This window comes from Cherax quadricarinatus, chromosome 60 (assembly GCF_038502225.1).
Source record: "Cherax quadricarinatus isolate ZL_2023a chromosome 60, ASM3850222v1, whole genome shotgun sequence".
NCBI lineage: Eukaryota > Metazoa > Arthropoda > Malacostraca > Decapoda > Parastacidae > Cherax > Cherax quadricarinatus.
This window is the reverse complement of record NC_091351.1, coordinates 15,190,897-15,206,873: the sequence shown is the minus strand read 5'-3', so window position 1 is coordinate 15,206,873 and position 15,977 is coordinate 15,190,897. Positions and strand designations below refer to the sequence as shown.

Sequence of the window (15,977 nt, the reverse complement as noted above, 5' to 3'; positions counted from 1 at the left end):
GACGATGCACCATCCCCCCAATGAAAAGCAGGGGTGTCACTAGCACGTTAAGAGACCATACAATAAGTGTCAGGGGCCCGAGACTGTTCAACTGCCTCCCAGCACACATAAGGGGGATTACCAACAGACCCCTGGCAGTCTTCAAGCTGGCACTGGACAAGCACCTAAAGTCAGTTCCGGATCAGCCGGGCTGTGGCTCGTATGTTGGTTTGCGTGCAGCCAGCAGCAACAGCCTGGTTGATCAGGCTCTGATCCACCAGGAGGCCTGGTCTCAGACCGGGCCGCGGGGGCGTTGACCCCCGGAACTCTCTCCAGGTAAACTCCAGGTAATAACACCTGGAGGCAAGTTAAACTTGTGCTTAGGGTCAGCTTGTGCACCCAAAACACGGTGAGCCTGATTATGTAGAGAGCCATAATAAGCAGCATTAGTGCTGTAAGCGGAAGATTCGATAATATCACCCAATACGTCAATTCCATGCTCGTTGTTGATGTCAGTGTGAGAGCCATCGGCGTTAACGATATAACTGTGAGCAATAGCGTCATGAATTCTACTTTCTATGATTTTTAAGTCACGAATGTGGGCCACACCTTCTACATCCTCGAATTCCTTGTTATCGGGGCGAGTGGGAAACTCTCCACCATATTTGTAGACAGTGTGAGGAGCAAATCCGTCTTTAATGGGGCGATCCCAGTAGAGTTCGTCTACTGGAGACAGATAGTTAGACAGGCGTTCGGCGTCGTATCTGACAGTGAGCTGGTGGTGGGCCCAGAAGAAGAGCTCTCCCTTGCGGTCAATCTTATCATTATTCCACCAGAAGGGAAAGTCCAAGTGCCAGTGGACGTGGTGAGAGTTGATACCAACGTCCTCACCAAAGTAGGCCACTCGCTGATCAGGGTTCTTCTTGCTGCCAGTAAATTCTAACTTAAAGTTACCTGGCGTCTGTGTCATCTTAGCAGCATAAGCTTTATTGATGATCTCTGAGTTTGTGAACAAATGAGGGGTAACCTCGTAGAGTGGTGGCAAGATCACGTGTTGTGTTAGGGGAGAATGGGTAACCGCCGCATAGAGAGCATAAACAAACTCCCCTTCATTAACACGCTCACGGAAGTAAGCAGCGTTGTTCTTGAAGGTGTCAAAATCTTTTGAATGTAGCAAAACATCGACAAGCCATAGAGCTTCCTCACGCTGACGGGTGTTGAAGAGGGAGAACCAGTGATGCTGCTCCAGCAAGCGGTGATCTTCCAGCTCATCCAGTAGATGCTTTACGGCTGCGCCATCATCAGTGGTTTGATCAATGTGGTCTCTTGGGTCCCATGACTGTGCTGCCTCCTTGAGGTCAGTGAAAGTTGATTTGATGGGGCTGGTGACCTTGTAGAGTAGACGGTTAATGGTCTGCTGCTGGTGGGCTACGTCTGCGTCTGCAGACACAGAAGCCACCAGGAACACTGCTACAACCACTACCCACTGCATGTTGGCCAGTGATGTGACAGAGAGTCTCCTAGCTGCCTCTTATATACCAGGTTGAGTTCTCTTATCTTTCTCCCTCTGATACACCCCTACCCCTACTATTAATGCCAAATTATACTCGTTTAGGAAATCACGTTAAATGATTGTTAGTTTATTAACTAGTCATTTATAACATATGTTTTGATCATTTAATGAAATTATATAAATTATTTAGGATAGTGCTTACGTACTTAATACACCATTGCCAATTGCATACATTTTGTATTTGTGACAATTTTCAAGAGTTATACTAAACTCAGCCCGGTCCTTGATCAAGCTTCTTTGATGACCATCCGATAAGCCTGCTTACTCGAGGTCCCCAGGCTTACATAACTATTACATCAGTGGCAGTACCAACGGGGCGGGCTGGGGGGCACCTTTCGCCCAAAGCCCCCTTAATTTTCCTCAGTCCCAAAAAGCAATTCTGTGATGAAAGTCATCAGTTTTTCAACTTATGATGTATAAATCTCCGCCTGTACCAGATGTTCATGTACGAACTTAAGAATGGAGGAGCACTTCAGAGGCAGTCAACAAGTCTACTCGCTCTCTCCCTCGTGGGCATGGCCCTCCTGGGCCATGGGCACAACACACCAGCCTGTGACCCACCAAGACATTGCAAATAAAGAAGCCTCCGAAGACGTATCATTCATTCACCTGCCCCGCTTTCAGCTCACCAAATAATTCTGTTTCACAAGTGTGCAGGGTGAGAAAGGTGGTTATACAATGTTGCACACTTTTTCCATGCATGAAATCACAACCGGGAAGACAGAAATCATTTGATTCTATGCACGAGACAATTTAGAATCATCCGCTCAAATAGCTAGTATGATACATTGGCGAAATGCTGGGTTTTAGCAAGGTAATGGTGAAATTATTGATCCATGATTTAGGAAGCTTCCCAGTTTCATAGCTTATGTTGTATAATTCAATTAAAAGATTACCTGGTACCCTACATAGCAACCTAAGTATATTGTAACACCACAATCCCCAGGCGACGTGGATTTGCTCTCAGCGCCGCATCCAGCTCCAACGTAATGAAAGGAATGTTAGTTATCTTCCTTACTGAGCATAAAACAAATCAGTCTCTTTTTGGCATCATGTTTGTTCTTTAACTTCGTCTCTGTAATAATGGGAAGACTGTCACAGTTAGATGCAGCAGCCCAAGCGCTGACGAACTCATTCACCCGATGTAAGGGATGAGGATGCGTGATCTGACTAGTCTTTTTGTCCTTAATTCTGTAATATCTTCCTTGCCCGGCTAAGTGGGGTGTGAGCATTGAGACAGTTAACAAACCTTTCCCAGTCTGTTAGCCGAAGTTGTCATACACTCCCTGGCAGCAGCAAGGGCACTTTGAAAGAGCTTTTATATTTCAGGGGTACAATTTTTTCTATAGGTTAGGCTTAGTCTCCGAGCAGTACGTTTCAACATGAGAAATCTAGGATCACTGACGTAGGTATGAGCGTTACAGTATGGTAGTTAGATAGGGTTGTAGTACCAGGTTTCCTTGGCTGTCCACGTAAATTTAAATAGTTTTGAAAATTGTATATAAAGTCATTTTTAAAGGTCGCGACAGAGGAATATTCTTATGAATTACATCACTGTAACATGTGCGACAGAGTCGTCAGGCGTTACCATCTGAATATTCCACCAGGGAGGATAGTATTACTAATATCCCATCAGGGAGGATAGTATTACTAATATCCCACCAGGGAGGATAGTATTACTAATATCCCATCAGGGAGGATAGTATTACTAATATCCCATCAGGGAGTATAATGTTGCCAATATCCCACCAGGGAGGATAGTATTACCAATATTCCACCAGGAAGGATAATGTTACCAATATCCCACCAAGGAGGATAGTATTATTAATAACTCACCAGGGAGGATAGTATTACCAATATCCCACCAGGAAGGATAATGTTACCAATATCCCACCAGGGAGGATAGTATTACCAATATCCCACCAGGAAGGATAATGTTACCAATAACCCACCAGGGAGGATAGTATTACCAATATTCCACCAGGAAGGATAATGTTACCAACATCCCACCAGGGAGAATGGTATTACCAATATTCCGCCAAAAAGGATAATGTTACCAAAATCCCACCAGGGAGGATAGTATTACCAATATTCCACCAGGAAGGATAATGTTACCAATATCCCACCAGGGAGGATAGTATTACCAACATTCCACCAGGAAGGATAATGTTACCAATATCCCACCAGGGAGGATAGTATTACCAATATTCCACCAGGAAGGATAATGTTACCAATATCCCACCAGGGAGGATAGTATTACCAATATTCCACTAGGAAGTATAATGTTACCAATATCCCACCAGGGAGGATAGTACCACCAATATTCCACCAGGAAGGATAATGTTACCAATATCCCACCAGGGAGGATAGTATTACCAATATTCCACCAGGAAGGATAATGTTACCAATATCCCACCAGGGAGGATAGTATTACCAATATTCCACCAGGAAGGATAATGTTACCAATATCCTACCAGGGAGGATAGTATTACCAATATTCCATCAGGAAGGATAATGTTACCAATATCCCACCAGGAAGGATAATGTTGCCAATATCCCACCAGGGAGGATAGTATTACTAATAACTCACCAGGGAGGATAGTATTACCAGTATCCCACCAGGAAGGATAATGTTACCAATATCCCACCAGGGAGGATAGTATTACCAATATCCCACCAGGGAGGATAGTATTACCAATATCTCACCAGGAAGGATAATACTACCAATATCCCACCAGGGAGGGTAGTATTACCAATATCCCACCAGGAAGGATAATGTTACCTATATCCTACCAGGGAGAATAGTATTACCAATATCCCACCAGGGAGGATAGTATTACTAATATCTCACCAGGAAGGATAATGTTACCAATATCCCATCAGGGAGAACAGTATTACTAATAACTCACCAGGGAGGATAGTATTACCAATATCCCACCAGGGAGGATAGTATTATCAATATCTCACCAGGAAGGATAATGTTACCAATATCCCACCAGGGAGGATAGTATTACCAATATTCCACCAGGAAGGATAATGTTACCAATATCCCACCAGGGAGGATAGTATTACCAACATTCCACCAGGAAGGATAATGTTACCAATATCCCACCAGGGAGGATAGTATTACCAATATTCCACCAGGAAGTATAATGTTACCAATATCCCACCAGGGAGGATAGTATTACCAATATTCCACCAGGAAGGATAATGTTACCCATATCCCACCAGGAAGGATAATGTTACCAATATCCCACCAGGGAGGATAGTATTACTAATAACTCACCAGGGAGGATAGTATTACAAATATCCCACCAGGAAGGATAATGTTACCAACATCCCACCAGGGAGGATAGTATTACCAATATCCCACCAGGAAGGATAATGTTACCAATATCCCACCAGGGAGGATAGTATTACCAATATCCCACCAGGAAGGATAATGTTACCAATATCCCACCAGGGAGGATAGTATTACCAATAGCCCACCAGAGAGGATAGTATTACCAATATCTCACCAGGGAGGATAGTATTACCAATATCCCACCAGGGAGGATAGTATTATCAATATCTCACCAGGAAGGATAATGTTACCAATATCCCACCAGGGAGGATAGTATTACCAATATCCCACCAGGAAGGATAATGTTACCAATATCCCATCAGGGAGAACAGTATTACTAATAACTCACCAGGGAGGATAGTATTACCAATATCCCACCAGGGAGGATAGTATTACCAATATCCCACCAGGGAGGATAGTATTATCAATATCTCACCAGGAAGGATAATGTTACCAATATCCCACCAGGGAGGATAGTATTACCAATATTCCACCAGGAAGGATAATGTTACCAATATCCCACCAGGGAGGATAGTATTACCAACATTCCACCAGGAAGGATAAGGTTACCAATATCTCACCAGGGAGGATAGTATTACCAATATTCCACCAGGAAGGATAATGTTACCAATATCCCACCAGGGAGGATAGTATTACCAATATTCCACCAGGAAGGATAATGTTACCAATATCCTACCAGGGAGGATAGTATTACCAATATTCCATCAGGAAGGATAATGTTACCCATATCCCACCAGGAAGGATAATGTTACCAATATCCCACCAGGGAGGATAGTATTACTAATAACTCACCAGGGAGGATAGTATTACCAATATCCCACCAGGAAGGATAATGTTACCAATATCCCACCAGGGAGGATAGTATTACCAATATCCCACCAGGAAGGATAATGTTACCAATATCCCACCAGGGAGGATAGTATTACCAATAGTCCACCAGGGAGGATAGTATTACCAATATCTCACCAGGAAGGATAATGCTACCAATAATCCACCAGGGAGGGTAGTATTACCAATATCCCACCAGGAAGGATAATGTTACCAATATCCCACCAGGGAGGATAGTATTTCCAATATCCCACCAGGGAGGATAGTATTACCAATATCTCACCAGGAAGGATAATGTTACCAATATCCCACCAGGGAGGACAGTATTACTAATAACTCACCAGGGAGGATAGTATTACCAATATCCCACCAGGGAGGATAGTATTACCAATATCCCACCAGGGAGGATAGTATTACCAATATCTCACCAGGAAGGATAATGTTACCAATATCCCACCAGGGAGGACAGTATTACTAATAACTCACCAGGGAGGACAGTATTACCAATATCCCACCAGGGAGGATAGTATTACCAATATTCCACCAGGAAGGATAATGTTACCAATATCCCACCAGGGAGGACAGTATTACTAATAACTCACCAGGGCGGATAGTATTACCAACATCCCACCAGGGAGGATAGTATTACCAATATCCCACCAGGAAAGATATTACAAATATCCCACCAGGGAAGATAATATTACTAATATCGACAGTGGTTACTCTTGGGAAATGATCAGATGATATACGTATCTGTTACAGTGGAAGACTCACAGCTGGCAAAAGTAATGACGAAGCCAAGACGCAGATCAAGGATGTTAGGTAAGATTCGTCAGGAAACAAGTGTTTCCTGACGCGGGTCTCAGTCATACGCTGACCCACAGTACGTCTCACTAGCGAGACACACTCACCTTTGATTTTCCTGATATAATCACGTTTCTTGGAGGGCATCAAATGTGTTATTATTATTATTAAAGATTAGCCGGTATTCTCCCGGCCCGGGCCTTTTCCAAGTGGTGGCCCGGCCTTGGCTCCCTCTTTAGGGAGTGTCTGAGACCTAAGTCTCCCATGGGAGGAGGCACAAGTACCTCCTCATCTTTGGGACCAACTGCCCCCAGGCCTAGTCACAAGCTAGGCCTCTCTGGTCTGTCATCCCCGCCCCAAGGGGGCTAATGGGAATGACAGTCTTGTGAGCTGTAAGCTCGGGCTCAGGCACCTACCCTACCCTAGAAGGGTTAGGCATGGTGTCGATGCATCAAATGTGATTGTCTGTACCATTTTCACTTATATTACTCATTTACCTTCAGCTTCTGAAGGTATTTATGGTACAGTCATAACTTTTTCTTCTGTTATTATTATTATTATTATTATTATTATTATTATTATTATTATTATTATTATTATTATTATTATTATTATTATTATCATTATTATTATTATTATTATTATTGTTATTATTATTATTATTATTATTTAATCATCACCATGTTCATGAAGGAGCTTAAAATCCGTAAGGGTTATACATTGCCCGTGGAATGAGATATGGGGTAACCACGTGAGATCCGAAGAGCGGAGAAGCTCCGATTCCTTGGATCATGAGCTCGTCACCAGCATGATGGTACTACACCTTGAAAGGGATTTAATCTCGAGTATTTCGGGTAGGTGCAAGGTCATCATCTGAGGCCAGCTTTCCATTCTGTATAACAACAATAACAACAACAACAACAACAACAACAACAACAACAACAACAACAACAACAACAACAACAACAATAATAATAATAATAATAATAATAATAATAATAATAATAATAATAATAATAATCCTTATTTCTACAAGTGCAAGTCCAAGGTATACAGTCCTAGTTGACATCAATGACATACTAGCATATAGAAAGTCGCTTGTTATGCAGAGCATTACGGGAAAATTAGGTTAGTTTGTCCCAGGATGCGACCCACACCAGTCCACTAACACCCAGGTACCTATTTTACTGATGGGTGAAGAGGGACAACAGGTGTAAGGAAACACCCTGTGCTTCCACTCTTCCAGGGAATCGAACCACGGACCCTCAGCGTGTGAATCGAGAGCTTTGCCTACCAAGCCACGGGCTACATCGTTCGTTTATCGCCAAGGGTCGGGGGTTGTAGTCTATTCTAATTAGCAACCCTAGAGGGTTGATAGCTCAAGAAATTAGAACCCTAGTGAGTTAATGACCCACGAAAGCTAAGCAATGTAGTTTATTTGTTCCCGAATTTTAGGTTCTCTCTAAGTGGGTAAGTAAATAAGTTGAAATAGATACAAGTACACATAAGTACACATAAGTACACATAAGTACAGTTGCACAAGTTTAGGTGATTACAATTATCATACATAGTAACATATATAAATTACCTAAGATAACCCCAAAACGCCAGACTAAGTGACTTTTATTTACGGTGCCCCGTGTCTTGGTGGCTAAAACTCTCGCTTCACACGGCGAGGGGTCCGGGTTCAATTCCCGGCGAGGGTAGAAGCATTTGGCGTGTTTCCTTACACTTGTTGTCTATGTTCACCCATCAGTAAAATCTGTGCCTGGGTATTAGTGGACTGGTGTGGGTCGCATCCTGGGACAAAACTGACCTAATCAGACTAAAAGCGGCTTTCTGTACAGTAGTATGTCATTGATGTCAGATAGGCCTGTATACCTTGTACATGTACTTGTAATAAATAAATTGTATAATTATTATTGACGTCCTTGGCGCTGGTGTAACGTGGTTCTTAACAATAAGATAACCTGCTCTCCCGAAGATGTGGGATAATTAAGAAATGGTTATAATAACCAAAATTTTTAAAGAGGTGGACTCGGTCAGATGATCAAAAGTTCCAGCTGCGGATCATCATATGACTAAGACCCCCGTCAGTAAACACTTATCCTGCTTCCTGACAAACCTACCTAACCTAGATATGGTGGGCTGGAGTGGGAAAGCCTGATAAATCAAATATTTTCTTTGTTATATCTGCAGTGTGTGGTTACTTGATTATTTTGTGGCGGGAACGAACGCTAACTTCATATCCCGTTCATATTCTATCACAAAGGATGGATTTTATGCATTAGATAATAACATCTCTCAGCTTGAGCTGGAAATAGATGGATTTTTAACCTGGAGGGTTAGCCACCCAGCATAACCCAACAATGTCCCCAGGATGCGGCCTACAACATTCGACTAATACCCAGGTACCTACTGACTGCTAGGTAAACAGGGGCAGCAGGTGTGAGGAAACATGTTCAACGCACCTGTGCAGGGGGTCGATTCCGGACCCCTCAGTGTGCGAGCTAAGGACGCTACCAAGCAATCCACTATCGGCTCTGTACCGATTAGTTTAAAATATTACTTTCCAGCAGAGCTGGAGTTACTGTTATGTGGAAATTACCATCTCTCAGGAGAGACTATCCACACAAACAGGACGCATGCATACTGTACCATGATCTGGATTCAAGGTCTGGGGAGATCTACGATCATAGTGACTAATCTTTTAATAAGTGGCTGGTTACTCTTACAGGACACTGCCCCTTAAGATCACTCTAGACGGCCACGTACCTAATAGATTAGTGTTTATCACTGTTTGTTACCAAGTTCACAGATAGCTGTGAATTTACACAGAACCCGCTATGTCACTTAACATTATCTTGATAATAAAATAGATAAAGGTAAAGTGAGGTAAAAATAATATTTGATAAAGCAATTATAGGGTATACACACCGTAAGGTCCGCTTCTCTCAGTGTATATACAATGAGAGTTAATTTTAATCCCTGTTTTAGGGATTAAAGAATAATTGACTGGCAGTGTAGCTGATAGAGTTTAAACCTAGACACCTGTAGAGATCGACAATATGAAAGGACATTTTTCTCTCGAGTTCCTTGCTCGAAAACCGATTTGTTCGACAAGTAATGCAGTCGACAACCAAGGTTCCACCGTATGTAAGCGCTTTACTAGATTAAGGATCTCAGCAGCCATTTATAAAACGTAGTTCCCTTAGAGGTACGGCAGTACAAAGTGGGAATCCTGAAAATTTAATATTGTCTAGATTTCTATCGGACAAAAAGTCTTAGAAGTACAACACGGTGAGTATTTGTACTGGACTGAACAGTGAGAGGAAACATATAGGTGCAGTTAATCAGTGAGGCAAATAGACAGCTTTTACAGAATGATGTAGAATTGGCATCCACTGTATATAATGACTCAGTGGGGTCAATAAATATTTTATTAGACAGTGATTATTATGCCTCATTTGTGAAGGGTATCGTGAAAAAATGTGGCGTCACTCTCATAAAACCTGCGGGAGACTACGTAGTGTATCAGAATTCCCCGCTCTAATAATGAATGTCTAGAAGAATCACTAAAAAGAAATTTATTATTATTGTTAAAACCTAGTGATTACGGTATGCCTAATAAACTGGCAAAGAGAAAATTGCTTGCTGAGATTTCCAAATGCTTCAGTCCACTAGGTTTGGTATCACCCTTTACAATAAGTGGGAAATTGTTGGTATAAGAAGTGTGGAAACTTAAATGTGTTAGGGATTAAGTGCTGCCTAAGGAATTTATTAAAAAATGAGAAGAATTAATAGAAGATTATGTTCAAATACCAATGTTAGAATTCCCACGTTATGTAGCGTCAAAAATGTGATAATGTGTTACACATTTTTTACTACGTTCCAAAATTGGTGTATGGAGTGGTCACTTATATTCAAGGTAATAAGTCTATTTCTCTTGTAATGTCAAAATGCTGGTGAGGGGCTCTTGATCTAGGGAATTGGATCTATGCTCTGGTTCCTTGAATTAAGTCTGAATACCTTCCATCCCCCCCACATGCGCTGTATAATCCTACGGGTTTAGCGCTCCCCATGATTATAATAATTATATAATTGTAATGTCAAAAACAAAGGTGCTCCCATTAAAAAACATACATTACATTAATTAGAATCAACAGCAATTTATACAGGTATCAAATTATAGCTAATTATATAAGAGATAAATTGCATTTGATAAATATTAGCGATACTGTTATTTAGTGTGATAATAAAGTCACCTTGTAATGGATTCATAATAATAACAGTAAAATTGTAACTGTACATAATAGTCTCTGAAATTAATCAAATACCTGAGAAATGGAAAAGTTTAGGTCTATATTTATTATTCTTTAATCATATACCTGGAGAGGAGAATCCAGCTGATTTCTTGTCATGGATATCATAAGGGCTTCAGAGTGTAAAAAAATGTATTAACTCTTGTGTAATATAACGTTGAGTTGATACATATACAGAAAGTCCCTTGTTATGCAGAGCATTTCGGGCAAATTAGGTCAGGGTGACCCGTAGCTCGATCACTAGCGTACTCAGATCACACACTGAGGTCCGGAGTTCGAATCTCCAGTACGGCTGGAAAACTTTAGGGACGTGTTTCCGTATGACACTTGCTGTCCTTTTTCACCCATCATTATAAAATGGATACCTGGGTGTTAGTCGACTGGTGTGAGTCGCATCCTGGGACAAAGGTTATAACGTGTTTTTTTTTGGTAGGCTGTAGCAAGCAGGTGTTAATGATATGTCTTCGGAGGCTTCTTTGTTTATTGCTAAGTCATAGTGGGTACACAGGCTTGTGTGTTTGTGCCCATGGCCTGGGAGGGCCATGCCCACAAGAGAGAGCTGGGAGTACTTGTGTCTTCCTGCTAGGCCGCTGTGTGAGTGAGGGAGAGGCATGGGCCGGCAGGCTGGCGTGCCTGCCTGGAGGCCTGGCTACAGAGGGCAGCACCAGCATGGCGCAAAATGTGAACTAAGCTGGCAGACAGCATGGGCTGTCTGTGCAGACAGTACAGGCTGTCTACATACGCTTGGCCACCTACCGCGTGTCGTCCCAACGCGACAATACTGGTGGTAAAAGAAACTCGGTCTCTCTCTCGTAGGAACAGGGCACAGAACACAAAATAAAAACATATATATACATATGGACATGGAAAAAAAAAACTTCCTACAGAGAGGTAAGAAAAAACATGTGGGGTGTGCTAAACATTGTGGTCATAAGCAGTGAGCATCGAAGTGCATCACTGTATGCCTTCCTGCGTCTGGACAGATACTGCTACACGGGAGACATCGCTGCGGCTGAGCTGTGACGTAACAGGCTATGGTCTCCTCTGGAACAGTGAAGCAGACATCGTAGGAGTCGCTGCAGGTTTTCACTCAACCTGGGGCACGACATGCTGGTGCCCTCGAGTGAGGCGTCGACAAAACTCGGCAACAGGGCAGGACTTCTGGCAAGCGACTCAGGAGGACACTTCTCGACTGGTACTGTCGCTGGGCTGTCACTGCCGGTGAGCGTGCGAGCGTGGAGCGAGTTGTGGAGCGAGTCATGGCAGAGACGACTGGGCGAAACATCTGGGAGTCATAACATCATATACCAGACTGCAGTGAGAGAGCTAGCAGTCAAAGTGACATCTTCTTTGTGCAGGCTGTTCACTGAAGCTTGTGACACGAGGCTGACACAGCGTGTCATTCTCTCGACAGTTGGAGTTATAGCAGAGGTTCGTCTAAGCGTCCCCAGACTTGTTTCTCTACATATAACTGCACTCTGACGGTCTGGAGGTGAAGGGAAACAAATCTCGATGGGAATCGTAGCAGGTACGATTCTGCAGAACATCACGAGCGACGAGCATAAAAGCTTTCTGTACAAGAGGGCTCATACGCTCAGGGCTGAGTAATCAGCTGTCAAACACACTGGTCACATGGGTGACTTAACACAGTGGTGATACTCAGGTCTGGCTGGCTCAGACCTCACACACGGAAACTTTACACACACCGCGGTACATACGGTACACTAACATGTGAGAACACTGACTGAGAAGAATTAATTAACACATGACATATATTTTCTCTCAATCTTCTCGACAATACTGAAATAATTACTGAACACTCGATGGTGACATCATGTGATGTCAGGCGTGATGTCGCGAGGTGACGTCAGCAGGACTGTGACGTCAGCAGACATCTCGAGGGGACGTCAGGCAGACATCGTGAGGTGACGTCAGGCACACATCTCGAGGTGACGTCAGCAGACATCTCGAGGTGACGTCAGGCAGACATCGTGAGGTGACGTCAGCAGACATCGTGACGTCATGAAGTCGGGCAGCATCGTGGGTGACGTCGATGTGATGCGGGCAGCAGACCACAGCATGTGGCCTGGGATATCTGGTAACTCACGTGGCTTTGTAGGTCTACGTGACATCGGCCACACCCAACGTGGTGTCGATCCACGTGGTGTCATGATCTATGTGGCATGCTGATCCACGCAGCTTCGAGTGGCCTCGGGCACTCGGATACACAGCACTGGCGACGAATTCACACGAAAAACAGCAGAGAACACAGCAAGGGGAGTGAGCAGTGGTGAGTGGTGTATAGTAGTGTGGTGGCGAGGAACGTGGGTGAGTGTATGGCAGGGCGAGCATCTGGCGGTCTCTCCTCCTCCCACCCACAAACACAGGGGAACACACTGGACGCAGAAATCACCACAAGACTCACCTCTGGCTCGCTGAAACAGCTGTGCTGAGCTGAACAACAACAGCAACATACAAGTGATGCTGAACACGTGACTTGAGAAACAGCGTGGGGTCACTGGGACGCCACTTACAATTCTCGGAGAATTTCGGCAAATTTTGGCATGGATCCTGCTTGTACCTGTGTCTGGATGCTCAAACGTGCAGACACGACATCAGGATAACTCGTTGAGAGAAGGATGCTTCTTGTGTAGGGTGATGAAGTGAAGATGACTTCATACCTCTTCCTTCCTCGCGGGGCAAACACAACTGCTGCGGAGCACCGCTGCTACCAATGTTATTGCTGTTCTTGTAGGTAAACAGCGGTTTGGTGACGATGAAGGTAGCGTAGGTAGCAATGATACGTTCTTCCTTCCTCTCGGGGTAAACACAACGCTGCAACCACCGCTGGTACCATTATAACGAAAGGTTTGTTTGGTGACCTAATTTGCCCGAAATGTTCAGCATAACAAGCGGCTTTCTATATAGTAGTATGTTATTGATGTCAGCTATGGTCTGTATTATTATTATTATTATTATTTTTATTATTATTATTATTATTATTATTATTATTATTATATTATATTTTTGTCCCGGGATGCGACCCACACCAGTCGGCTAACGCCTAGGTACCTATTTTACTGAAAGATGAACAGGAACAGCAGGTGCCTTAAGGTAACACGTCCTAATGTTTCCACCTGCACCGGTGTTCAACCCCTGGATCTCAGTGTGTGAGCTGAGTTCGTTAACAATAAAGCTATGGGACACCTTAACAGTCACATCACCATTACATACCTATATTATTATAAACATTATTATCCCTTCCAGTTAATACACTTAAATCATGGGAAAATTATCAGAATTTCCACAATCCACGACTCACTTGCCGCGAGTTTAATCCCCATCTGTACCGTGGTTTTTCTGACGTCACTGGAGGAAAGAAAAAAGGGATCAAACTAGAACTCGTCATTTTGAGCAGAACGAACAGAACTTCCCGCGTCATGCAGAAACTCAGCACTATTTTCCTGTTAGTGTCGTTATGTTGTTTACTGACAGTTTTCTGGTACTTTCTACACATCAGAAACACTAAGTACATCTCAACTATCTCAGCAGTAAGGGTAAGCAATATCCGCCAGACATCAGTGTCAGGAAGTGTCAGTCAGGCATCAGTGTCAGGCAGCGTCAATCAGTCACCCGCTTGCTCTGCATTGTTTACCATCACTGATGTTCCTGGAGAAGAAATATTCCAGCAGTATATACGTTGTGTACGAATGGTATATAATACCGACAAGATGAGATTAAGACACATGTGCAACATCTGGGTATCTTTATTGTAGACGTTTCGCCTCCAGTGGCTTTATCAATACAAATTTTAGGACATAACTTGAAGACAGTAGAACTATGTACAGAAGATGAGGTAATCAGTCCCTCAACCTAGGAGTAGGTGCGAAGAGCACCATAGTCGTGGAGATTCTGAAGCAGAAGAAAGGATCCTGGCGCTTATATAGTAACGTCAGGTGTAGCAGACGAGGGCATATTCACTGGTAGGCGGGATTCCCCAGTGGAAGTAGGTCCTTCCCAAAGAGATGGGTTAGTTGTAGTAGTAGTTGTCGTAGTCGTGAAGGTTATGTACATGTCCTCAGAATTAAGATTCCATGATGTTGCAGTGTCTGACAAGTTGTGTACGAATGGTATATAATACCGACAAGATGAGATTAAGATACATGTGCAACATCTGGGTATCTTTATTGTAGACGTTTCGCCATCCAGTGGCTTTATCAATACAAATTCTAGGACATAACTTGAAGACAGTAGAACTATGTACAGAAGATGAGGTAATCAGTCCCTCAACCTAGGAGTAGGTGCGAAGAGCACCATAGTCGTGGAGATTCTGACGCAGAAGAAAGGATCCTGGCGCTTATATAGTAACGTCAGGTGTAGCAGACGAGGGCATATTCACTGGTAGGCGGGATTCCCCAGTGGAAGTAGGTCCTTCCCAAAGAGATGGATTAGTTGTAGTAGTAGTTGTCGTAGTCGTGAAGGTTATGTACATGTCCTCAGAATTAAGATTCCATGATGTTGCAGTGTCTGGCAAGTTGTGTACGAATGGTATATAATACCGACAAGATGAGATTAAGACACATGTGCAACATCTGGGTATCTTTATTGTAGACGTTTCGCCATCCAGTGGCTTTATCAATACAAATTCTAGGACATTACTTGAAGACAGTAGAACTATGTACAGAAGATGATGTAATCAGTCCCTCAACCTAGGAGTAGGTGCGAAGAGCACCATAGTCGTGGAGATTCTGAAGCAGAAGAAAGGATCCTGGCGCTTATATAGTAACGTCAGGTGTAGCAGACGAGGGCATATTCACTGGTAGGCGGGATTCCCCAGTGGAAGTAGGTCCTTCCCAAAGAGATGGGTTAGTTGTAGTAGTAGTTGTCGTAGTCGTGAAGGTTATGTACATGTCCTCAGAATTAAGATTCCATGATGTTGCAGTGTCTGACAAGTTGTGTACAAATGGTATATAATACCGACAAGATGAGATTAAGACACATGTGCAACATCTGGGTATCTTTATTGTAGACGTTTCGCCATCCAGTGGCTTTATCAATACAAATTCTAGGACATAACTTGAAGACAGTAGAACTATGTACAGAAGAT

The 15,977-nt window shown here is 43.2% G+C and overlaps 1 protein-coding gene across 1 annotated transcript; it reads right to left on the bottom strand.

Annotated features, from left to right (window-relative positions):
- Positions 1–271: 271 nt before the first annotated feature.
- LOC128694389 (hemocyanin B chain-like) lies at positions 272–1,472 on the bottom strand. The gene has a single exon (XM_070098040.1). The coding sequence runs from the start codon at positions 1,469–1,471 to the stop codon at positions 272–274; it is 1,200 nt and encodes a 399-aa protein (XP_069954141.1). The 5' UTR covers position 1,472.
- Positions 1,473–15,977: the final 14,505 nt, after the last annotated feature.

Bases quoted from the DNA above. Each gene is read 5' to 3' on its own strand.
- LOC128694389 (XM_070098040.1), bottom strand. From the start codon at position 1,471: ATGCAGTGGGTAGTGGTTGTAGCAGTGTTCCTGGTGGCTTCTGTGTCT.